The sequence below is a fragment of the Eptatretus burgeri genome, chromosome 14 (genome assembly GCF_056783735.1).
Source record: "Eptatretus burgeri isolate ZD-2024b chromosome 14, Ebu_testis_v1, whole genome shotgun sequence".
In the NCBI taxonomy this organism is placed as follows: Eukaryota; Metazoa; Chordata; class Myxini; order Myxiniformes; family Myxinidae; genus Eptatretus; species Eptatretus burgeri.
The window spans coordinates 63170180-63195179 of NC_140974.1; the positions used below are offsets into that span (position 1 = coordinate 63170180).

General features: G+C 43.1%; 2 protein-coding genes and 1 pseudogene across 12 annotated transcripts in view; all 3 read left to right on the top strand.

The window, feature by feature from the left end:
- LOC147013392 (serine/arginine-rich splicing factor 3-like) overlaps positions 1-22160 on the top strand; it is a 45773-nt gene extending 23613 nt beyond the window's left edge. For all 7 annotated transcript variants that reach the window (XM_085855185.1, XM_085855178.1, XM_085855179.1 and 4 more), the window contains 2 exons: positions 21410-21487; positions 21693-22160. In XM_085855185.1, coding sequence (XP_085711311.1) covers positions 21410-21487; positions 21693-21714 — 100 coding nt within the window. In that variant the 3' untranslated portion in view covers positions 21715-22160. The remainder of the gene's footprint in view (positions 1-21409; positions 21488-21692) is intronic.
- Positions 14086-14226, top strand: LOC147013393 (signal recognition particle RNA; annotated as a pseudogene).
- A 163-nt stretch (positions 22161-22323) lies between the features above and the next one.
- The window catches only part of LOC147013394 (tumor protein p53-inducible protein 11-like), a 32975-nt gene continuing 30298 nt past the window's right edge, over positions 22324-25000 (top strand). The window contains exon 1 of one of the 5 annotated variants that reach the window (XM_085855186.1): positions 22324-22481. The gene's annotated coding sequence lies outside the window, so the exon portion shown is untranslated. The other 4 variants (XM_085855190.1, XM_085855188.1, XM_085855189.1 and 1 more) reach the window with 4 other exon arrangements.

Consider the following 25000-nt stretch of genomic DNA (forward strand, 5'->3'; position numbering starts at 1 on the left):
CTGCCCCCTCTCCCTCTCTCCCTCTGTCCTTTACTCTGCCCCCTCTCCCTCTCTCCCTCTGTCCTTTACTCTGCCCCCTCTCCCTCTCTCCCTCTGTCCTTTACTCTGCCCCCTCTCCCTCTCTCCCTCTGTCCTTTACTCTGCCCCCTCTCCCTCTCTCCCTCTGTCCTTTACTCTGCCCCTCTCCCTCTCTCCCTCTGTCCTTTACTCTGCCCCTCTCCCTCTCTCCCTCTGTCCTTTACTCTGCCCCCTCTCCCTCTCTCCCTCTGTCCTTTACTCTGCCCCTCTCCCTCTCTCCCTCTGTCCTTTACTCTGCCCCCTCTCCCTCTCTCCCTCTCTCCCTCTCTCCCTCTGTCCTTTACTCTGCCCCCTCTCCCCCAATCTTCAGAAAAAATATATAACTGTTTCTGAAAATGTTTCTGCTCCCTCCTGTTTCTGAAAATGTTTCTGCTTCCTCCCTCTGTTGTGCTCTTCCTCTTCAAAAACTTCAGTGAAATTCGACCTTTCTTTCATCCCGTGTCAAAAAATTCCACCTGTTCCAAAGCTTCCTTTTTCCATTCTCTAAATTATTCTGCACTCCGTCCATTTTCCAATGTATTTATATGAATCTCTGACATTTCTGGGCTCCATTCCAACCTAACAAATGTCTCACACTCTCATTCAGCACATATCTCAATATCTCAAACACGTGCTCTCTTTCCTCTCATCACACCTCTCCTCTTCCCACCCTCCTCAAATCTTGTTCCTTCCCCCGCCCGCTCCCATCTTTACCATACCACTACCCAGTCTCACACTATCCCCTCTCCCCAACCCCCCTTCTCCCTCCTCCCCCATGACCATGCCTGCTCTCATCGTTTGCTCTCCTTCTCAATGCAGCTGCCTCCTCCCTCTTCAAAGCAAACTATACTCTTTCCCACCCCCCTCGCCTTTCTCAGAGGCTCCCCCCTTTGCCCCTCCCCTTCAAATCTCTCCCCTCGCCCCTCCCCTTCAAATCTTCCCTCCTTGCCCATCCCCCTTCTCAAAGCTGTCTCCCCTCTTCCCACCCCTCAATTTTTGTTCCTCCCCCACCCGCTCCTATTTTCACAATACCTCTATCCAGTCTCATCGTCTCCACTCTCCCTCAAAGCTTTTCTCTCACCCCTCACTCGCAAATCAATCGCCTCCTCCCTTTTCAAAGCAAACCTCTCACTTCCCCCTCACCTTTCTGAAAAGCTTGCCCGTCACCTTTCTCCATCTATCCCCCCCCTTTCCCCTCCCTTTCAAATATCCCCCCTCACTCCCACTTCTCAAAGTTGCCCCCATTCACATCCACAAAGCTGCCTCCTCATTCCTCCACCTCCTCCAATCTCCCACTTCCCTTTGCCCCTCTCTAATTACTCCCTTCTGCTACTCTTCCCTTCACCACCTATCCCTTTGTCCTTTTCCCCATCCAACCCTCTCCTCTCGCTCTTGTGCAATCTGTCAACAACCATCAACAACTCTCACTACCTGCATCTCTCCTCTCTCCCCCTCCCCACTTCTCCCCTGCACCCAAAGCCTCCTCCCTTCCCTTTACTTAACAGTATGGACCTCAAACAACCGTGGCGTTCGCTCTCACCTGACTGATCTCACCATACAGGTTACCACTGACAAACCAGACATTATCTGCTTAACAGAAACTTTCCTCCTTCAAGACTTCTCAAACTCCTTAGTTTCTCTCCCTGGTTACTCCCTCCTCCGGTATGATGGACCTGAGCCTCGTCCTGGCGGTGGAGTTGCTTTCTCTATCAAAAACTCTATTCCTCGCTCTGCATGCACTGCCCTCACTCCTCCACCCCAACCCCCCCCGGATTACTTCTGGCTACGACTTCCCCTCTGCTCACACCTCTTGTTTATATGTGTGTTGTACCGTCAAACGGTGACGACATCACCAAACAGTGATGACTCCATTTACATCTCGCTTGCCAAAAACATGGACAAACTTCTATCCTCTCATCCAAACTCTCTCTTCCTCATGTGTGGTGACTTGAATTGCCATCATGCCAGTTGGCTGGGTGTGGGTACCTATCTCACCTGCCATGGCACTTCAGCAAAGGAGTTCTCCGGCTCATTGGGACTGACAATCTGTCAACTTCCTGACCCGGATCTTGGCCAACAATAGATGGAGGTCCTAAATGCCAAACGTGAGATCAGAACCATCTCCCCAGACATATCGTGAGATTTTGAAATGGTCTGGCATCCGGCACTGCTCACCAAACTCCCTTCTTATGGTAGCCAAGGAAATGTCCACTCATGGCTTGCGGACTTCCTCTCCTGTCGCAGTAAACGTGTGGATCTTAATGAAATTCTTTCATCTCCTCTTCCTGTCCATGCTGGAGTTCCTCAAGACAGTGTTCTTGGCCCTGTGCTTTTTCTGGTTTTCATTAATGATCTCTCAGACTCTCTGGAAAATCCTCTTTATCTCTGCTGATGACTCCATCCTCTGCCATACCATCTCATCCCTCTGATCGGCAGGCAGCAGCCTCTTCACACTCTGCAGACCTGGATAAAATCACAAGCTGGTCAAACACTTGGAACATGTCTTTCAATCCTGACGAATGTCACACCCTCACAATGTCTCTGAAATGACCGACTGGACCCGCCCCCCCCACCCCTCCATCCACTTTCTCAATAACCCCCATGAAGAAGTCCTTTTATGCAAGCTTTTGGGCCTCACTGTCTGCCATGATCTTTCCTGGGAAAGCCACATCTCCAAGCTGGCCAATCGCCGACTGAGCATCCTACTTCGTGCAAAGTCCTTCCTTGGCACACTTGAGCTTCTAACCACCGACAAAGCTTTTATCTCCAGTCTGATGGAGTACTGCACTCCCCTGTGGGGTGGTGATTCTGCCTTGCACCTCGCTCGACTTTACGCTGTGGAAACCAAGGCTTTTAGGGTCATTGTCATCTCCCACGATGAAGCTGTCTTTGGGTCTCTCACTCTCTCACCGAAGGCAGATATCCTCCGACTCAGGATACTTGGTCTTTCTGTCTTCTACTGTTTCCTCTTCGGCTTCCCCCCCCCCCCCCCCGCTCGGTCTGTGATCTGTCCCCCCTATATTTCCTCAGGGCACTCAAAGTCTGCCAAGAATTCCCTTCTGGTGAAACTGCCAAAATCAACAATCACTGCTCACCTTCACCCTTTCATTACTCCTTGTTTTTTCCCGCCTCTGGAACAAACTCCCACACTCTCTTCAATCCCACTCCTCACTCCAGGTATTCAAAACAGCTGTTCACCACCATCTCATATCTTCCCCCATCTAAAATCTTGATCTTTACTACCCCCATTGATCCACCCTAATCCCACCTCCTTTAAATTCCGTTTTTCCTTTCTGAAAGTCCCTGTAGTACCATATTGTTTACCCAACCCCATCCCTCTCCCTTCCACAGATCTCCTATTGTCTCTGTTCCCCACTGTTTTGTGCTTCCCTCTCCAGCCCCTCTCGTCTTCTGCCTTGTTATATGTTCCGTATGTTCGCTTTTGCACGATCCTCGACATGGTATACAAAAATATAAATACAAAATGCAGGTACCGGTAGAAATTCTATGCAAGGCCTTAGTTATTTTATAATTTTTTTTCGGATCTGTCGACGGTATATTTGCCGAAATGAAATATAAATATAAAACACATTTTTAGCCTTTTATATTTATAAATTTTCCGCCGAAGGTGCAAAAGTTTCAAAACCCGAAATGTAAACGTCGGCATTTATTTTCAAAATATAATTTTGTGCTTGCGCCAAAATTCCGAGTCACCTTTAACCAAACTGCGCAGTCGAGCTGCGCAGTAGTCTTCAGTCATGATGTCTGAGCAGTGGCCAGCATGGTTCAGATTGACTGTGGTTTCTGGGGCGAAAGTAATTGTTAAAGAAGTATGTCAGCGGTATAAATTTGAGTGACTGTATTGGTGATTTAATCATGCAACATCTTGACGCCGAATATTCTGGCCAAACTATTGCATCAATTCAGTGCAGCAGCATGGATGATTCACAGGCTACTCTCGATCGTGCCGATTTTGTTTCCATCGATAGTTGTACACCGCTGTTCGTATTGAAAGATTTCGGTGCCAAGTATGTCAAAGTTTCCCTGCGAGATGCTGATATTCAGCCTTCAACGGACCAGAAATCAGCATTTGATGTGCTCATGGGGATGGGGAGACGGTACGATCAGATGCCCACTCAAAAGTAAGAGCTGGTTATGGCTCTGATTGACCGTTTTGAGTGTGTTGACTCCTCGTAGACACATTTTTTTAATCATATCCAGCACTATGCACTGGTGTGCATGCACACATCTACGACTTGGACAGTAATTTTCTCAGCATTGTTTCCATTTGTTTGATGATCCAACAGGTTTCTATAAGAAAAACATGTCAGACTATATTGTAAAAACAAGTTTTGATCCTTCTTTATTGTTTTTCACATCAGATGATGCAGTGAACATGGGCATCCAGCCTTTGAATGGTCTTCCATCTTCAATGTTTTCTTAGATCCTCCTGGTCTGGGATTTATATTTATCCCCCCCCCACCAACCCTTGTCTTTTCCATGGAACATCTGAAAAAAAAAAATCATTAAAATATATAATTTCTAAAAATTGAAATTATATTTATATTTCAACCTACCGACCCTACATTTTAGCTGAAGAACTGCGTAAACCAAGTTGTAAAATAACTAAGGCCTAATGTAAAATGTGAAATCTCATGTGAATTTAATATTGTCCAGCTGTGTGCTCCCGAAAACAACCATTAATTTCACACCGTGAGGTGCATAGGGCTGTTGATTCAGTTTCATTTGGCTAAGGAGTACAGTCCTTGATGGGTCGCCACTCCGATGCAAGATACATGAATGCCTTATTACCCCATTAAGCTGGTACTCCTTTTCTGATCTCCGAAGGATGACTGGCTGAATCAACCCACTTGGTGTTACTTCAACGGGATAACAGGTGCTCCAACTTAGGACCCCAAGCTCTTAAGCCAGTCACCTTAACCGTTTTGCCAACACCAGGTTTATGTGCTCCCTAAAGGCGTTGCTTAATTAAATCAACCCCTCCCATCAAATCCCAAGTCCTCAAGACCCCCTGCCATCCCCAACCCACCCACTATCTGCCCTCCCCTCTGTCTTTCTTTCCGTTCTTTAAAGCAAGAGAGCATTCTTACATTATTTCATATTATTTCTTGATGTCTCAAATTGAGGTTTGGTACCGCATTTGATAAAAGTAAATCGATAAAATATAACCTGCTTTCGATTCCTTTCAACCCATTTTTCATTTCCTCTAACTTGCCATGTATGTTTATTTATTTCATATTATTTCTTGATGTCTCAAATTGAGGTTTGGTACCGCGTTTGATAAAAGTAAATCGATAAAATATAACCTGCTTTCGATTCCTTTCAACCCATTTTTCGTTTCCTCTAACTTGCCATGTATGTTTATTTATTTCACATAGTATATGAATTGCATGTGCATGCACATTTATTTTTACGAGTAGATTACCCATCCCATGGACGGGTGGCAGAGGTGCTGGTGGTGAAGTGATTTCGGAGATCTGCAGTCGTGATTTCGTTCCTTTTTCGCGTGCCATTTTTTTCCGAATGAGGCGTCGATTCTTGAGTGGCTTTTATGGGGTTGTAATTGAAAATAGTTACGCGGAGACACCGAATATGTCGTCGCAGCATTTTTTTTTGAAAATGGAGTGCAGTAAAAGGCGATGATGAGCAAGTATGTACATATTCGCTCATGAGCTAAAAAGTATGGCAAATCCAGTCATGCATGCCAAGTACAATATCGCAGAGTTTTTCGTGGACCATTGACGCTTAGTCTAGGAGGAGATAACAAACACTTAGCTGCATTATAGTAAAAAACAAAAAAAATCCTGCCATCACCGGTCTGTTCTGTGGGAGGCATGTGATTGCACTGGACCAATCATGTCCGGTGATGCACCTCAGGCTGCGTAGCTAATACTCAGCGGCTTTGGCTTCACTTTCTAACTTCCCCTAATTTTGCTCGTGATAGCGAGCTATAAAGTTTTGCGATTCATAAGTACAATATAGCTGAGTTTTGTGGACCGTTAACGCTTCGTCTCGACTCTATGCGGAGATAACGAACACTTAGCTCCATTATAGTATAGATTACCCAACTGTAGACTTCAAATATTTAAATCATGACTCTTTCCTTTCCTCTGCATTATTAAAGCAAAACTTTCCTTTCTTTCATGATTGACGACACATTTAAATGTACATGAAGTGAACAGTCCTCTTGGTTGTACGGAAGTTTTTATTTGGGCGGTGTTTAGTAAACTGCTGCCTCGATCGCTCCCGAAGAAAAACATGCATTACCTCATTTCCTCTGCATGAGTTGTAATCAAAACATACCTTCATTTCATGATTGAAGACGCGTTGTTCAGTATTCTGATGTATAACGGAGGCCTGCAAGTAGCAAAGAAAATGGTGATTAAAAAAAAAAAATTTTAACCAGGTGAAAATTATGGATGGAGTCAGGCCAGTAAAGCTCTTCCCTGGACAGGCAGACCTTCAGTGATTGGTGGATATTATATATATATATATATATATATATATATATATATATATATATATATATATATATATATATATATATATATATATATATATATATATATATATATATGTGTTTATACTGTATATCCTCAGCAATGTCATTCGTTCACCGAGCATGACTTTTTGTGCCTCGTGTTTTCTGTCTTCCTCTCTGTTTCTCCTTCAACTTGTCCCTTCTCGAGGATGTTCTTGCTTGATCCCTTACTTTAACTTGACGTCAAATGAGTGCTTGGATGGGTTGTTCCGTTGGATACACTTTTTTTTTGAAGCCACTTTACAAGTAGACCTTATTCGTACATGCTGTATTTGCGAGCTCAGCAATAGTGTCACTCTCATTTTCCAAGCTCGAGGAAACAAGAGTCAAGCAATGCAGTTTCATACAAAGACAACCAAACTCTCGACATTCCTCTCGACTCCAGCCCCATGCTTTGTCTTATTCTGTGGCAACCGATAAGTTTGAATAACGAATTGAGCTCACTTGATCATGGTTTCAAAAGTGCTCTTTAGTTGTATGTTCCACTTTCAGCATGTCAGTTGATTGATGTCACCACGTAATTATTATTTATTATTTTGTTCCTTCTTTCATTAACACTCAGTGTGCCTATCCATCGCTTCGCTGACTGTTTCAATCAAAAGGCAGCAAGTTGTACTTCACAAACATGTTGCATGTCTATTTGTGAATCTCAATGTGGATGGAAAATTAAGTGAAATAGATCTTTTATATATTGTGAACCGTGGTGTTTGTGTGTTTTTCTGTCTCAGTATTACGGTGGCCGTTTCCCGCGCTGTTTGTAAAGCTGTGCATGTAGGCAAAGCTTCAACATTCACTTTTGAAATGACATCCATGAAGTATTTCAAATTGATAGACTAACTTAAACAAGGTACTCTTTGCTTTTATTTTATAGCAAGTCATTGTTGCTGCTGCTATTGTGGTGGCTGTGGTTGTTTTTGTTTGTGTGTTGCTTCCGTGTATTTTTATATTTTTTCTGTTGCTTTGTGAAATCTTACTATACAGAAAAATGACAGAAATTAATAGACACCTTAAAAAGAGAAAACCTCTTCTTAGACCAGCCAACATTCAAAGGAGAAAGGTGGGCTGACGAGATGGCCACCAGACCCTTGGAGTTTTGTCAAACTGTAGTTTTATTTCAGATGAGTCCCAATTTGCTCAATTTTCTGACAGTGGGACACGTATGGGTCTGGAGACTTCCCAATCAAGAGTTTTCTTTGAACCGATTGCGGTCAACTGTCAAACACGGTGGTTTATCAGTGATGGTGTGGTGAGCAATCTGGAGCACAGGTTGGTCAGAGCTTGTGGAGTGTGTTGACAACATCAACACTATGACACATTTCTATCCTTGAAGATGGACTTCTCCCTGTCTTCTCCACTGGTCAGATGGTCAAAAACAACACTGTGTTCATGGAAGATGGAGCGCCATGCCACACTGCAAAAAAAGACCAAATAATGGCAGGACAGAAATGGGGTCAAGCTACTTCCATGGCCAAGTCAGTCTCCAGACATAAATCCCATTGAACACCACTTGGCCATATTGGATTGAGCCGTGTGGAAAAAAGTCCAGGAAACCAACGTCACGGGCGGAATTGCTAAACCTTTTGCGTGAAGCCTGGGCAGAAATCCCACAAGAGAAAATTTCAGAACTCGTAGATTCTATGCCTGAAAGAGTAAAAGCTCATTGAAATCTGCAAATGGCAAGTCTACCAAATACGAGTCTTTGTCTTAAAATGGATCAAATGTACTTCAAATGTTCAATAAATAAATTATTTTAAAATAACGGTGTCTATTTACTTCTGTCATGTCTGTATACATAATTATATTTGCTTCTTCCGTGTCCTCAAGGGTTCCTGCTGTCATCGAGTAATAAATGTCCGTTGGAACCACTGCATTAAGCTCTTATCATATTTACCTTCGCAAACTTTGTTGCGAAGGTTATGTTTTGATCGCTGTGTATTTATTTATTTATTTGTGAATATGTGTGTTTGTTTGTTTGTTTGTTTTTGTTATTCGCATAACTCCAAAAGTATTGAACTGAATCACAGCAAATTTGGTGGGATGATTGGTTATTATCCGAGGACCATTTGATTAGATTTTGGGATCGATAAGGTCAAGGTCAAGGTCATGAAAAGGTCAAAATCGTCTTTTTACCATAGCGCGGTCAATTTGTATCCAATTTGCATGCAACTAATGCCAAAATGTTCAGAATTCAATGCCCCATCTTGTGATATGTGACATGACACAATGACGTAATAACCCTTATTAGCGGTTGGGAGTCAAAGGTCAGAGGGGGGTCACGACATTGCAAAATATGCGGTTTTAGTCATAACACGGTCAATTCTTATCCGATTTGCATGAAACCAACACCAAAATGTTGACTTCTGCTCCCGACACTCGAATACCAATTACAAAATTAAGAGTACAAAGGTTAAGGTCGAGGTCATGAAAAGGTCAAAATCGTCATTTTTGTACAATGAATGTTTGTTTGTTCACAATAAATAACTTATTTAGAAAAACAGAAACTCGTGTGTGCTAAATGCCCCTAAAATGCCAGAAAATAATTTCTTATAATGTGACCAGTTGTCATCAGATTGATTTGACACCGACACCCAAAAAGGTCAGGGAGTTCATACAGAAATTGTACAATGTACGTGAATCGGTGTCAAACAGCAGGAAATTTAATGTTTTTAAGCCATCATAACACATATGAGATGGCAGATGTGGTATGGGATTAAATACCCTCACAATCAACTGTTTCTGGTGGGGGGGGGGGCAAAATGTAGCGTTGGCGAAGGTATGCGCTCTACTGAGTGCCCGTTCTAGTCAATCTTGGAAAGACTGGCTTTTAAAACGGGTATCTTTATGATTAAAGACACTACTTTCTGTTTCACAAACAAATCGATTATAATTATGAGCTTTTCATGGGTACCATGTTTTTTTTTTTTAAATTCATTTATTTATTATTTTACGATGGCAGGAACCCTTTCGAATTGTGATACATGTAATATTTTGCTTTGCTTGCTCTTATTTTTACCACCGACCGCAATTCACCATTGTGATGTGGCATATCTACTGAGCACACGATAAATTGAAAGGTGGAACATCTCGGCAAATGTAGGAAAGGGCAACAGCAAGCATAGCACATTAATTGGGCACATTCGTGATTAGGTGTCAGTTAATATTGAGCTGACAATTTGCCAGCAGTGAAAAAGGGCAACTTCCCACGACTCACCCCAGCCCCCATTCACCTCCTCCCCCATTCAATATTTGTTGACAGTCAAGTGCTTGAGCTGGGAATAGTTTTCCCAAGTAAGCATAAATGCAGGTGGATGAGGTTCATATTTGCCTTGTGGTGTGGAGATGAGTTTAATCGATGTATTTTGCTCTTGGTATTTGTTATTCGATGCTGCAGTTGCTCACGGTGAAGCTTCTTTTAAAGATTTTTTATTTGATTTTGAAATAAACGTGGAAAACAAAATATGTTTTGAACAGATAACCAGACTTGTTGAAAGTAGTTTATTTTTAGCTTACCTGTAGCGTAGTTTCAGGGAGCTTATGGGATGGCACGTCGTCTGTCCGTCCGTCCCTCCATCCACAAACACTTGCAACTTCTTCTCTTAAACTACACACATGATTTCAATGAAACTTCACCATAACCTTCATCACCATGTATGTACCAAAGTTTGTTTACTGCATTAAAAAAAAATCCATGGGTATTTACTTTCTTCGTTAAATATTTTGTGGGTTATCCACGCCCAACAGTGGTTCCTGGGTTTTCTTATCCAGCAGCTACTACATGAGCACCCAGGGGTATTGCCCCTATTTTATAGACCTTTTTTTTAAATTGTCATCCCACCCACCTAAAATCCATCATACCATTCATTGATAATGACATTCATCTCCATGATGTCCATCCTCTTCAATGCACGTCACCCAGCAGGCGAACAATTTTTAACTCAGGTGAGTTTATGCGATCGAGCAGTGTCAGTCCGCCAGTCTGTTAACACTTCAGTCATTATCACTTGAGCCAAACACAAGGTTTTGATTAAACTTGGCCCCAACCTTCATATCTGATGCCTAACGAAGGTGAATTGACCACATCAAAATGTGCGCTCATTAAGGGGATCTACGGGGGTGAAAGGAGGGGTTAATCCCTCACCCCAAAATAGGTATTTGCTCTCTTTTACAAAACTACACACACAATTTTGATGAAACGACCACAACCGTCATCACCTGTGATGTACCAAAAGTGTCGACCGCATCAAAATCTGCGCTCATTCAGAGGACCAACGGGTTGGGTGCGTTTGACCCCTCAAAATAGGTATTTGCTCTCTTCTCGAGACTACACACACAATTTTGATAATTTGACCACAACCTTCGTCACCTGTGATATACCAAAGTTTGCTCAGAGCATTAAAAAAAAGTCAGGGTCTAAAGGGTTCTGTGGGGGTTTGAGTGACTATTGCTCCTGATCCAGGTGAGCTTCAGGACGTGCGGTCCTATTTTTTGATAGTGGAACAGAAGCCTTCCTTCCTGTAATGTTCCTAACGTAGTAGATGTGGCTGTTTTGACCTTCCCTAAGCTTTCATTTGGGGAGGGGGGCGGGGGGAGAGGTTGAATGAGTATAAATAGCATGAAATTTTATCCGGTGAGGACAGGGGTGAGGCAAAACATCCGAATCGTGAGACCGCAACAGGTCATAGACATTGCATCTTGCATTTGGTGCTGGACTGCCAACATGGTGGAGATGTCGTTCACAAGAGTTGTGGCACTTCAACCGTCACAGCAAAAATTAAAACGCACTCTTATTTTCCATAAAACACGAAGCGCCTTCACACTCACTTCTTCACCTTTGGCCTTTTCCCGACTCCTCTCCACTTTGCGGAATCAAATGAGCGATGTATTCTGGTTTGAATGGGTTTGAAGTGAACACCACGCAGGTGCTCGAATCTCCTCAAAATAATCAAATCTGTCATTGAACGAACTCTTTGCCAAGCCAGGTCAGGAAATCACTGGACTTGTCAATGTCCACGATTCCAACAGCAACTTCATTTTCTGCTAGCTTTCAGAGCACAGAGAAGGAAAATGTTGCATTTTCCTTTTCTAGACTTATTATATCAGAAGGACCTTTCACTGTACTAATCATGTTGGCAATTGTTTTTTGTTTCCCTTGCAATCCACAGTTCAGGGCATTCAATTTTTTTTCTGTCATATCTGTTGGAAATGTCAAATCAAGCAGCGACGCAATGTTTCATAATTGGGTGGTATCCTCGTTTCTTGACTGCATGAAAACTTTAATTTCTGGGAAGAGTGAAGGGAATCGACGCAGTATTTTTTTCCTCTGCTAAGCCACCGGATTTCAGAGTGCAGCAATAGATCGCCATACTTGGATGACAGTTTGTCCGGAAAGGACTTTAAACTTCGGTGCTGTTCAGCCCTTGCACGAATTGCATTGATAATTTTAACAATGGGAGACATAAGGTGATCAAACCCCATTACTTTGGCACAAAGTGGAACAGTGTAGTTCAAGAAATGAGGGAAATCGGGGTCTGCCTTGCTCATTGTGATGAAACCAGCATGGCACCAGATCATCGCTGGTGCACCATCAGTTGTTATTGTGACGAGCTTCTCCAAAGGCACATTCCTTTCCGCAAAATAATTATTGACCTTGTTGTAGATATGTTTGAATTCTTGACTTCTTATTGTGCCACTGTCTTTATTATGAGGTAAAAAACAATGTTGTAATGTTACACGAAGGTCTTCATTCGCTGCAATGAAGGAAGAAACTCTTCCCATCATGCAGTTCCTTGCTCCCGCAACCACGTCTCTATCTCTATCTCTCTGTTTCTCTATCTCTGTCTCTGTTTCGTGTGGTTGTTTCACCCAGGCCTGCTGCACATATGGAAAATTAGACTTGATTGTTTTGGTAAGTGTGACAACTAAATGAACTTTATTATTGTGTTAGTCTTTATTACCTTTGCCATCGAAGGTGAAGGAGGTTATGTTTTCACCCCTTTCTGTCTGATTGTCTGTCTGTTCGCTTGTGTGCAGGATATCTCAAAAAGTTGTGGACGGATTTGGATGAAACTTGATGGACACGTTGGATGTGTGACAAGGAAGCATTGATTCAATTTTGGTGAAGATCTGGATACGGATCTGATAATTTTTCAAGTGATTCTTCACCATTGAGAGATTGTGCTAAACTGATATAGAGCATGATATCTCACAAAGTTGTGGACGGATTCGGACGAAACTTGGTGGACAGTTTGGGGTGTGCCACAAGGACGAATTTATTCGATTTTAGTGAAGATCTGAATCTGGATCTGGATACGAGAATTATTTAATTTTTAAAGTGATTCTTCACCTTTGAGAGATCGGGCCAAAAACGATATAGTACTGTATAGTGTATAGCATGATATTTCAAAAATGTATTGGGCCCGATATGTTCTCGTGGATCAGGCATAATGTGGCAGAGGTATGCACTCTACCGAGTGCTCTTCTCGTTCAGACCCTCATCAATTTTTTTTTTTTGACCTGTGAATGCAGATTTATTTATCTTTTTCCCTATGTTTTAATGCGAGCTACCAGTCACTCTCGATCTCCATGTTGGTGATCTCTGCTATAGTGACAGTCTTCTTTCATATGCAGCACATACCTGTGAGTAGCATCATTTAGGGGATGGCCGCAGCTGTGCCGCTGATGCAGTGCCCCTGTAGGTTAGAGCAGGAATATGGGCAGGTTGCCGGCGATTACTTGCCTACTCAACGTGAAGGTCACCATAAGATTTTTACATCCATAAACGAATGCTAGCAGACAGCATGCCCAGTTTAACACCCATCCAAGAGACTGCACAGACATTGATGCCTCAACTTGCCTGTGAAACACCAGGATGACAGTTTATATCTGGGATGGGATTCAAACCCAGGTTAGACAGCTCAGAGGTGCGTGTGCGCCTTTCGGCTATCCTGATAGCCTCGTGAGAATTTGATGCACTTATCACTTGGGTATTCCTGACTCTCAAATTCTTTAATTATATGGTGATCTTGAGGCACAAGCTGGTTAATAACAGCAATATGGTCCTTTCTCCTCTGCACCACCTCCGCTCCCCTCCCATTGTCTTCTTTTCATATTTCTGCCAATCAACTGCTCTGCACTGTTGTTACCTCTGCCACTAACGGTGGACGCAGGTTATGTTTTCATCACTGTTTGTCTGTGAGCAGGATATCTCAAAAAGTTATGGACGGATTCGGACGAAACTTGGTCGGCAGGTTGGGTGTGCGACAAGGACAAATTGATTCGATTTTGGGGAAGATCCTGATCTGGATTCTAGAATTTAAAAAAAGTGATTCTTCACAATCACCATTTTATTTTTAAATACAAATTCGAGGTTTATGGAAGCGAGTGTGAGTTGTATGGTAAATGGGACCACAGTTCGATGCATGTGTGTGTGTATATGTATGTATGTATATGTATGTATGTATATATATGCCGGGTGTAGTGGCGTGCGCCTGTAATCTGGCTACTCGGAGGCTTGGGTTGGAGGATCGCTTTATGACGGGAGCTCTGCGCTGGGCCATGCTTTGAGAGGGTGTAGGGCAGCCCGGAATCATGGCGAAACCCAATCCTTATCCCTGTGTCGTAAGAGGCGACCAGGGTTGCGTCAGGAAGGGCATCCGGCGTAAAACCTGTGCCAAATCAGTATGCGGATCATAACGGATGATCCGCTGTGGTGACCCCTAACGGGAGCAGCCGAAAGAAGAACAATATATATATATATATATATATATATATATATATATATATATATACATACATACATACATACATACATACATACATACATACACACACACACACACACACACACACACACACACACATACACACTCACACACACACACACACACACACACACACACACACACACACACACACACACACACTTGAAATTAAGAGGGTTGGGTTAATGGGAATACAAAGTATTGATGGGTGATTGCATGAGATGTTGGTGGACCACTTGAATCCTGGGAGGGAAGAGCTAGATGGAACGGTTTTTGGAAGGCAGTTCCACAGTCGGAAGAAACAACAAAGCGACAGCCATGGGCAGCAACCCTTGATTTCTTCTTTTTTGGGGAGAGGAGTTTAACCCTGAGGATTAAGACTATTAATAAAAATTACTTTCTCACAAATTAATCCAATGACAATGCTGTGGACAGTTAATTATGAAAGGTGCAAATAGTCTTTATCGTGCAAGATTTTTGTTAACCGCTTGTTGTTCGGTAATCAGAAACTGTTTGAAATGTTTGTTTGTTTTTCTCTTTGTGCGTATTGTTGAAGTATTTTGGAGGGTGAATGCACTGAAATTAATCGAGTGCAATTTTCAGCAAATTTGAAGAGCAGCGACTCTGTGAAGCTGAATAGCCAATTAATTGCATTTTCAAATCTCCAGTTATTGGCACGTTCGGACTCCGCTCGGAATAATGAACATCATTGGCCGAGAGGCGCTCTCAACAACAACACTTTCTTTATAATTGTTTATTTTAGTCTCTTCAGCTGCAGTTTGCCTTGGGAATAAATTTGTCCTTGTGTCAGGAGTTTCTCCATTTTTAATTTTTTGTTGTTGTTGTTGTTGATTTCAAATAATCTCCCAAAAGAGTGGGTTGTGTTTGCCTGATTAGCATTCCCATCTGAACCCCTGGCTCAAATCCCACACACCACATGTGTTTGTCCATTGTCTACTAATGTCCTTGCTCCATTACATCGACTAACCCCAAAACCTTCATGCTGAGGTTGTACGTAATGGGTGCAAATCTTCAACACTTTGACTTTGGATTCTGTATTCTGTGTATTTTTGGTTCCACTCACTCGTAGACACCATATTGTGTTTAATATCACCCCTTGGGACTGTGGCGTGTGCACTTACAATGTTATGTTTCTCTCCACTGGCCTTTTTGTTGTTGTTGGAAATTCATGAATTTATTTTGCTTTAATTAGCAAGTTCATTTATTCCAGAAGCTGATCTGGGATTTTTTGTGAGGTGGAGGTGGAGGGGGGTCACAATTTGGATTATTTCACAATTCACTACGATTCATTATATTATAGTGGGTGTTGTTATACTAACTCTAACAATAATCCCAAGAAACCGATTCGCGTAGCACATGCAGGTATGTGGAGTACCTTTTAATACCTACGTCGACTTGAAGAGTGATTAATCCTCTTGCAAGGAAGCTTTGACAGGTAACATGGTTTTACAGCTTTCCAGTGAGCATTTAAAGAGTGCAGTTGACATTTGAGGGAGTGGAGTGTTCAAGACGGATTATCAGCGACCATTCACTGGAGGCTGAGGTTGGAGATGCACATATCTGTAAAGACCGCTCGTGTTCTCGAACTTGTTATACCGTTGGTTATCTCCATTTGCGCGTTTTAGAAAGTGTGGGGTGGGGGTGGGGGGGGGGAGATTCTCCCAGAACTCGAAATCTCCACCTCCTGTGCATGCATGCTGTGTGTGTCGGTGAGCTTTGTCGCCATTTATGTCTGCTCCGAAAGGTTAGGAACCCATTTTCTTCCGCAACAACTGCTCAGTGGGGAATTCCCAAAACCGACAGCCTCAGCCTCTTATTGTGGCAAAGGTGCTCACTACAGCATCAGCATAAATGTAGAAACAAACATGACTGGGACTGTCCACAGGTAGTGTCGACGTTTTTTTTTTTTGTTGTTTTTTTTTAATTATCAAGGGTTTTTCATTTGTTCTTGTGAAACCTTGTTTTTTTTGTTTGTTTGTTTTTTGACCTGCATTTCGATGCCAAACTATCTCTGCTTCAATACCATTCTCTTTGTCCCTCGGATACAATTCTCTTTCCACCTTTGCTCTTCCATATCAATTGCCCTCAGCATTGGAAAGGTATGAGCTGTGAAAAGCAAAATCGTTATTTTCAACCTAACATTTGTAGTTACTGTAAGGAGCCTGGTGTTGGCGCATTGGTTAGGGCAGCGGCTTGGGATCCAAAAGGTCCTGAGTTCAAGCCCCGTTGTGCCACTGAATTAATACACCAGGGGGTTGACTCAGCCTGTCATCCTTCCGAGGTCGGCGAAATGAGTACCAGTGTATACCCCCGGTTAAAATAGGTGTACCATATCCCTGTGTTGTAAGAGGCGACCAGGGTTGCGTCAGGAAGGGCAACCGGCGTAAAACATGTGCCAAATCACTTTGCGGATCATACGGATGATCCGCTGTGGCGACCCCGAACGGGAGCAGCCGAAAGAAGAAGAAGAAGATTTGTAGTTACTGTAAGTTATCCTGTTGGTTGTTGTCTCCATTTCTCTTCAAAGGTAAGTTCTCTTTGCAGTCCCAGCCACTCTTCAAAGGTAAGTTGTGTTGCTTGATTTTAATGACAACAGAAGATTCCGAGTTGTCTAATTATTGCAATATGAATACGCCTTGAATCATTAATCGATGAAGTTTACAATTTCATTATCTAATGCGATGAGTTTGTTTGGGTCTTTAATTTTAGGATGTAAACTGCCATTGTGAATCGTTTGGTCCAGTGTTTTAACCTCTCCGGCTCTATGAAAGTGCAGAATAGAAGTTCGACACAAATTATGAAAAGTTTTTATTGAATTGACGAGTGCTTAATGATTGCATTTTATTAAGTCCTCCACCTTTTTGCCATCCACATATTACGTATGCAAAATGATGCAATTTTATGAATTTCTTCTTCACGATTAGTCTCCCCCTACCTCCCCCAATCCTATTCCCCTTCCCTCACCACCCCCCAAATCAGCAGTTTATCTTGTGCAGCATGTTTAAAAAAAACAAAAACTACCTTTTTGTTTATGGGCATTTAATAGTCCACTTTTCCACACTGGTCGCAGTGTTTGTGGCCGTATGCTGGAACTTGGGCTGCAGAAACACGAACCATGTCATTTGTCCTTTCATCAGGCTGTTTCCTGAAGAACTTCGATGCCCACTTACTTCCCCCATGTTGTCGTTCTCCTCCCATCAGCTCACCACACCACCCTCAACCCAGCACACCCAACTCCATCTATCCACTTGGCATCCTGCGCCCACACCGTCATTTTGAATGCCTAATACCCTACCCCACCCAGAACCCCCCTGCACCCTAGTCAGCTCATCGCCCCCCCCTCTCCGGTCAGCTCGCCGGCGCGACCCTCCCCCCACCACAGTCGGCTCATTGGTGCCACCCTACCCCCCCACAGTCGGCTCGTCGGTACTACCCTCCTCCCCTGCCCCCACATTCTGCTAGGTGTCCCTCACGCCCCACATCTTGGCTTTTTTTTTTTTTCTTTTCCAACCTTCATCCCTGGTCATTACTTGGCTTCTCCCATGGTTATTATACCATGGACATGATGCTGCTCACCCAACAATGGGATAGATACACTAAATTTCAAACGAAGATCAGGGCCTTGTCGACATTCCGATTGTCTGGCTCCTCGCCTTGCTTTCCATGATGTATGCTAATGGTTTTCAGGACCTCCACGAATAGAATTTTTATTTTGTGAGCGGAAACAACCGATTGCTCTTGATGGTGTTCTGTTTTCTGATCTCATTCCTGAGCCAAGCATTTAACAAGGTAGCATGTTGGAACAGATCTTTTTTTTTTCTACATGTATATACACATACCTCCACTTCCAGGAGAAACCCTTTTGCTGTTGACTCCACCCTCTGCCAAAAAGTGCACCGAACTTCTTCTGAAAGGGAAGCTTTTGGAGATCCAGAAAATAAATCCATTTATGAGCTACTTGGAGGATTGGTTTCAACACAGGACATCTCTTGCTGTGATTCTATCCCTCCACAAGGATCGCATTTCGAACCTCCAAAGCGACCCTCCAATAAGCTGAGTGGACATGCACAATTTTACTATCCTGGGTACACCTGGAAGAGGTGCTCTGCCCCTGAAGCTCCAAGGCCTCATTATCTCTCGCAACCTGACTTGGGCGGATCACATCTCCAAACTTACCACGATATAGTTCTGTGAAGTCGTTTCCGACTTCGTGTCATTCATGATCAGAGAATCCAACTTACCACTAATGCTGGTCAATGTGTTTATATTTTCCAGATCTGAGTCGATTCTGAGACGCTTAGAGTTCATTAATTCACAGTGCATTGGGCTTTGATCAGAAATATCATGAAGTATGGATCCCCAGCATGGGCTACTTTATGTGTTGTCTATAATCTTTCTTCTTTGGAAGTAATGGAGTCCAAGGCTCTCCTTGTTAATGGCATCTCTCCACGGCCAAGTCCCACGGTCATTTTCTAAAACCACCTCAGGCAAGTTCGATGAGCTCTCAGATTTTTTTTTTTTTTTAATTTCCTCACTTCTGGCTCTCCATCACTGCCAGCCATTTCAGGTCACACATTCTTCCAGAATCCCACATCTGGTTGCTCTCCTGAATTCCATGCTGAACAACATCTCCATTCCTTCTATTTTGTCACAAGGATTTACAAGGAAATCAGACACAGGTGCAGGCCGTTCAGCCCATCATGCCTGGACGACATCAACAACACACCAATTTATTAACACGAGATCCAAAAAAGAATATGCTAAATTTATTAATCTTTTTTGAAGTGTTTTTTGAGAGATAGATACTCTCAGTTATTGGCAATTCTCCTGACTGTTCTTGTGTAAAAGTTGGAGCAAAATACCTGTTTAATAAGCCTGCCATCACACTTTACTCATTAACCACTCTCCTGGTGCTATCCCTCAATGGACCCACACCAATCCTAACCTGTTCTTTTCCCCTGATATACTTAAATAATGCCTTTTGCTATTACTAGTATGTTTAATATTCTGAGCTATGTCCTTCTCGTACTCTCTTTTAGCAGCTTGCCAAGTTATTTTCTTAACTTGCCTCTGTTTACTCTGATAGTGATATAAATCTAACTCCAGTCCTGTTATTTCAAACCGATTAAATGCTTTTTGCTTCTCCTTAGTAACATTCCTCATCTTGCTACTCAACCACCCTGGCCTCTTTCTGCTTCCAGTTTTACACCTCATTGGAATGTACTTACTCTGCACTCGACACATTTGGTCCTTCAAGGTTTCCCATTTCTCTGATGCTGATTGTCCTGTTGTTAGAGTCTCCCAGTCTCCATCACACCCAACTCTCTCCTCATTCCCTCAAGGTTTGCGTTCCTGAAATCTAATAGCCTGACCCAACTATCCTGAACTCTAACCCTTAACAGAATCTTTGCACACACAATGTTATGGTCACTTGCTCCTAAATGCTCCCCAACCTCCACCTCCTCCACCATATTGGGATCGTTACTTAAAAAGAGGTCCAGCACTGCACTCCCCCTCGTGGGCTTATCTACAAAACTGGGTTAAAAAACAATCTTGGAATAAAACTAGGAAATCCTCATCTGCTCTTCCCTTTGCCTGTTCCTGGACCCAATCTATCCCTGGCAAGTTAAAATCCCCCATAATCGATACTCTTCCATTACCACATGTCCTTTTGAAATCTTCATGTACTCCTTCTTCCTCTTCCTTCCCACCTGGAGCCCTATAAAAGCATCCTTCCAGTATCTTACTGTTTTTACAGTCTCTAATCTCCACCCCACAGAATCCTCCACATCAATTCCTTCCTTAATGTCACCTCTTTCTCTTGATACAATGCTGACCTTTACCCAGATTGCTAATTCCTCTTCCTATTTTCTCCTTCCTATCACACTGATACACCTTGTAGCCTTCTAATCCTGTCCTCCAGTTTCTTTCCTCCTCAAACCATGTCTCACTCACTGCAACTATATCGTACTCCTCGCTATCTACTTTGACCTCAAGCTCTTCCATCTTATTATTTAAACTTCTGGCATTGGTATAGAATATGTTTAACTTTTCCCATCCTGAAATACTATTTTCTTGCCTGGCCTTGCTCATCCCAATTCCATCATCAGTTCCTTCCTCAATACCTTCCCCACTCTCCACTGACTTAAAAAAAGCCTGAATTCCTTCCTCAATTCCCACTGCAAACCTTGCTGTCCCCTTTTGATTTAGCATATGTCCATCATTCTAGAAACACTCCCTTTGTTCCTGAAATGATTCCCACTGCTTCTTTCATGTAAAACCTTCCTCCCTCCACCATTCTTTCAGCCATTGGTTGACGTCTATCGCTCTACTCATAATTTCTATATCGTTTCCTCATCTTGGGAGGATCCCAGAAAACATGACCTCACAACCCTTTGCTTTCAGCCACTTACCCAATATCCTGTATCAATTTTTCAAAACCTCTGAGTAAACTTTCCCTTCATCATTCGATCCCAGTTATTTTCTTAACTTTGCTCACGCCCCTAACCCATGTCCCTATTTTTGTCTCGTGTCTTCTCCCTGTCGTCTTTCAAGATTGTTATTCATTCTCAGCTCATCCTTTGTCCAACACCTTCGCCTGCTTTCCTGTACTCCGATTGACTTGCCCTCTTTCCTTTCCTTCCACTCACCCACTCGTGTGTGTGGTGTCCCTTGTCTTCCTTTGCCCTTTCATCCCTTGTCAGTCTGTGAATCTGTTATCACTGAACTCCACGAGCCTAGATTTATCCATGTGCAACAACAACAATTTCAGGTGTGAGTTTATATTGAGGATGCAGGTAGAAGTGCCGGTGCGATTAGTTTTGTCGACCATAGTGGGTTCTTTTCATTGTAATTATTTTTTTAATTCCACCTGGTAATTACATTTGTAATCTGTGAGTAAGCTGCTGTTGACAATACGTCCAAATCCCAACCTGCTTTGGGAACATTCCTTCCTTTCCTGCGAGGGTTTGGCACACCTGGGATTGCAATAAACCGTCTTTGTTTGCAGGTCAGGATCAAGAGATTGGAGGCGAAATCGCTCGTTGTCTCGCGGACGACGTCTGCCATCTCGCTCCCGCTCTCTCAGGTGCGTTTCATCTCCCCAATAACACTTCAGCACCTCGATACCCTCCTTCGTTACAACCCATATTCCCTGTGCTCACTCCGCTCACCATTTAAACTTCAACATTTCAGAGCACCTCATCTTGGTGCATCTCTCTTGCAAACCGTCCAGTATCACTGTTACTCTTCATCATTTGTCCTTGTGTCTTTCCGTTCCCTTCCCTCTGCAGCCGCTCACCCAGGAGGAAGTGAAGAGGAGGGATCTGGGTGTTTTTTGAGGGCTGTTTCGTTTAGGGGGCACCACACCGTCTCTCCCCTCTTGCATTCTCCTTTCCTTAAACCCACACTTTACCCTCACTTCCCTGTTTGTTATCCTGAATTCCCCCCAATGCCATTCCTGCTCTGCCCACCACCCATGCTGCCTTTGTTTTTCATCAAACCGTGTGTAATTGGCTCACTGCAGGTAAAAGAATTGCAAATTGGGACATGAAACTTGCATGAGGGTAATGGAGGGAGGAGGGGATTTTAAATTGGGAGATAAATCTTGCATGAGGATGATATGGGTTTGAAGAAATATGAGGCACAGCAAGTGACGCAGCTGGATTGCAACCTCTCAACCTCTCAACACAGTACTTTGTAAACACCGGTTAATGAACATTGTGTTCGTTTTTTTTCAAGATTAAAACTCGCTTCTTTTACCTTGAATTTCTTGTCTCATTACGAAACAAGACTCATTGATATATATATATATATATATATATATCTTGAATGCTTTCCAGTTATCATCTGAGAAAATTATTGTTCAGGTTCTTACCGAAGCTGTGATGTAGAGGAAAGGGTTAAAACATCGTGGGGGGTGGTGGTGGTTTACAAACCCTCCCGGTGCAGATGTTAATAAGCGATGGCGGTGATGAATATAAGAGGATGGGGAGGGTAGAAGGGAGGCAGCTGGAGCCGCCGCAGGTCCGAGAGGGGAAGAAAGCCGAGAAGGAGTGGTCGCAGCCTCTTCCACGGAAAGGGTAAGTGGTCTTCGTGGGTCAAGACGTGGGTCATCAACGACCTTGGGGTGGCGAGAAGCTCTCGGTCATCAACGATCTTGCGGTGGCAAGAAGCTCTCGGTCTGGTACATTGTAAGGAGGTTTGAAGGGTGTTTTCTTCATTATTGACAGTGCGGGGCTCTCGGTGCCTGATTTTTACCTTCATCCTCGTCTTGGACTCAACCATCACCTCGAGGCGTTGACGAGGTGCCAGCCGTGTTTTGTCTCGATTAGGGACGCGAATGGTACTCATTGCAGCCTCCTCAAGAGGTGGGGGGTTACATTTCCAGGATGAAAATGATGGGATCGTTCTCATGCGATTCTGCGATAAAAACGAACGGCCTCATTCGAGTCGCGATTTCTTTGTCGTACTTTCGGTGTACACTCGGGAAGAGCGCCGTCTCAATACCGGACTCCAGCCAAGATTGACACGCAACCTGCCGATACGCTTTTGTTAATGGCAACGGTGTCACGGCTTGGTGGAAGGGTAGGGGGGATTGTGTGTGTGTGTGTGTGTGTGTGTGTGTGTGTGTGTGTGTGTGTGTGTGTGTGTGTGTGTGTGTGTGTGGGTGTGTGTGTGTGTGTGTGTGTGTGTGTGTGTGTGTGTGTGTGTGTGTGTGTGTGTGTGTGTGTGTGTGTGTGTGTGATGGATCGTGGGTATGGTGCAGCACCTGCGGCAGTGTTTATCTTGCCCCCTAATTGATTTCTCTGCGCTTCCATCGAGCATCCTCATCTAACCAATAATTTCTGACCCTCTTAACCCGATTGCAAGGCAAATGTTTAACGGAAGGGTTTGCTTGTATCATATGGAACAGCATTTGGATTCGAACTTTGTTGCTTGTGAAGTTTTAATTCTACTTGCGAGTGTAAAAAGGTCCAGTTTGTTTGCAAATGGATTAAGAGATTGTGATTCATTTTATTAGTGTTTCTCATTTGGGGGATGGATGATAATGGAGTTTCATGTGGTACTCTCTCAACATTTAATATTTCATCCCTTTTCTCCCCTTTCTATTTGTAGTCACGTATTGTACACGACGCACTAGTCCACAGACTCTCAGGACCTGTCCGGACCGATTGTCTAGTTTGGTGAACGCTCTGTTCCAATCTGGTTTCTACGACGAATGATCCGCAAAACATTTGATTCTTTTTTTTTTTTTCTTTTCCTCGTTTTCATCTCTCTATCTCTATCTCATTGCCAGGATAAGGCGCATAATGATCATCAGGAGGTGTTGAGCACATGGTACACGTGCCAGGGTAAGGTTCATTACAGGTAGACGTCCTACGCTTATTTTAACACATAGGACAGGTACATGGGATACAGGTTATTCTGGCTATCCAGCTGTGTTTTGTCTAAATCGCAACACAATGTCGACGTCAATGTAACATGTACAGTACATATCCACCACAAACACCATATTTGACCAGGGATTAGGTCATACATTTGCCTTGCCGGTTACATCATCACAAATGTGTGACTGCCTGCTGATGACCTGTACAGTGGATTCTTCATCACACACACACATTTTTCTTTTCCAAAGGTGCAAGGATTTGCAATGTTCGACAGCGAGTGTTTGCACATAGGACGGCCAGCTTAACGTCCCTCCAAACGATGGCGCACTCATTGCACTCCCCAAACTCTTGTGTAAGAAATGCTCGGGTGGAGGGGTGATTGATTGCTGACATGAAGATGATTGTTTATGGTTGAGGAAACTAAGAAAAGAATTGCTGACATTTTATCGCGTGGCCAATTAATTACAATTACTGATTAAAAAAAAAAAAAATCAGGTGCACTTTAAATAGCAGGTGTAAGTTATCACACGTACCCATTACGTACTTTCGCCTGTAAAGTGATGGAGACTTGGGAGTCTAAACTGAGACAGGATGGGAGAAAATGTGTCGGAGGACCTTGGGGATGGGAGTGGAGACGGAAGAAAAGCATTGCGTACATAATACATAGATGATAATTTGACACGATTGAAACATTGGGCGTGAATAGGCTAAGCTGCATTTAACGATGTAATTGTTCACTCTCGAGGTTCTATTTCATAAGCTACCTTTAGTGTATTGTGCTGTAGTTTTATACAATACTAGTGGAGTATGCTTGCACATTGTAAGTAAGTGCTTCCCCATTGTCTCGGGTTGCTCACCTGCATTTCTTATTTTATTTTTTTTATTCATTTTCATTTATTTATATTTTCATTTACGGACACTTTCCCATGGTTCTGTGATTTCCCCCCCCCCTCCCCCGGTGTATCAGCTTCGATGTCCATCGGCATGCGAAACTTCAGCTTTCTACGTCACCCGGAACTTCTAATATCAGTCATTCATTGAGTCGGTGGTTGAAATTATTTTATATATATATATATATATATATATATATATATATATATATATATATATATATATATATATTATGAACTGTGCTTCCCCATTGTCTCAGGTTGCTCACCTGCATTTATTTTTTCATTTATTTATTTATATTTTAATTTACGGATGCTTTC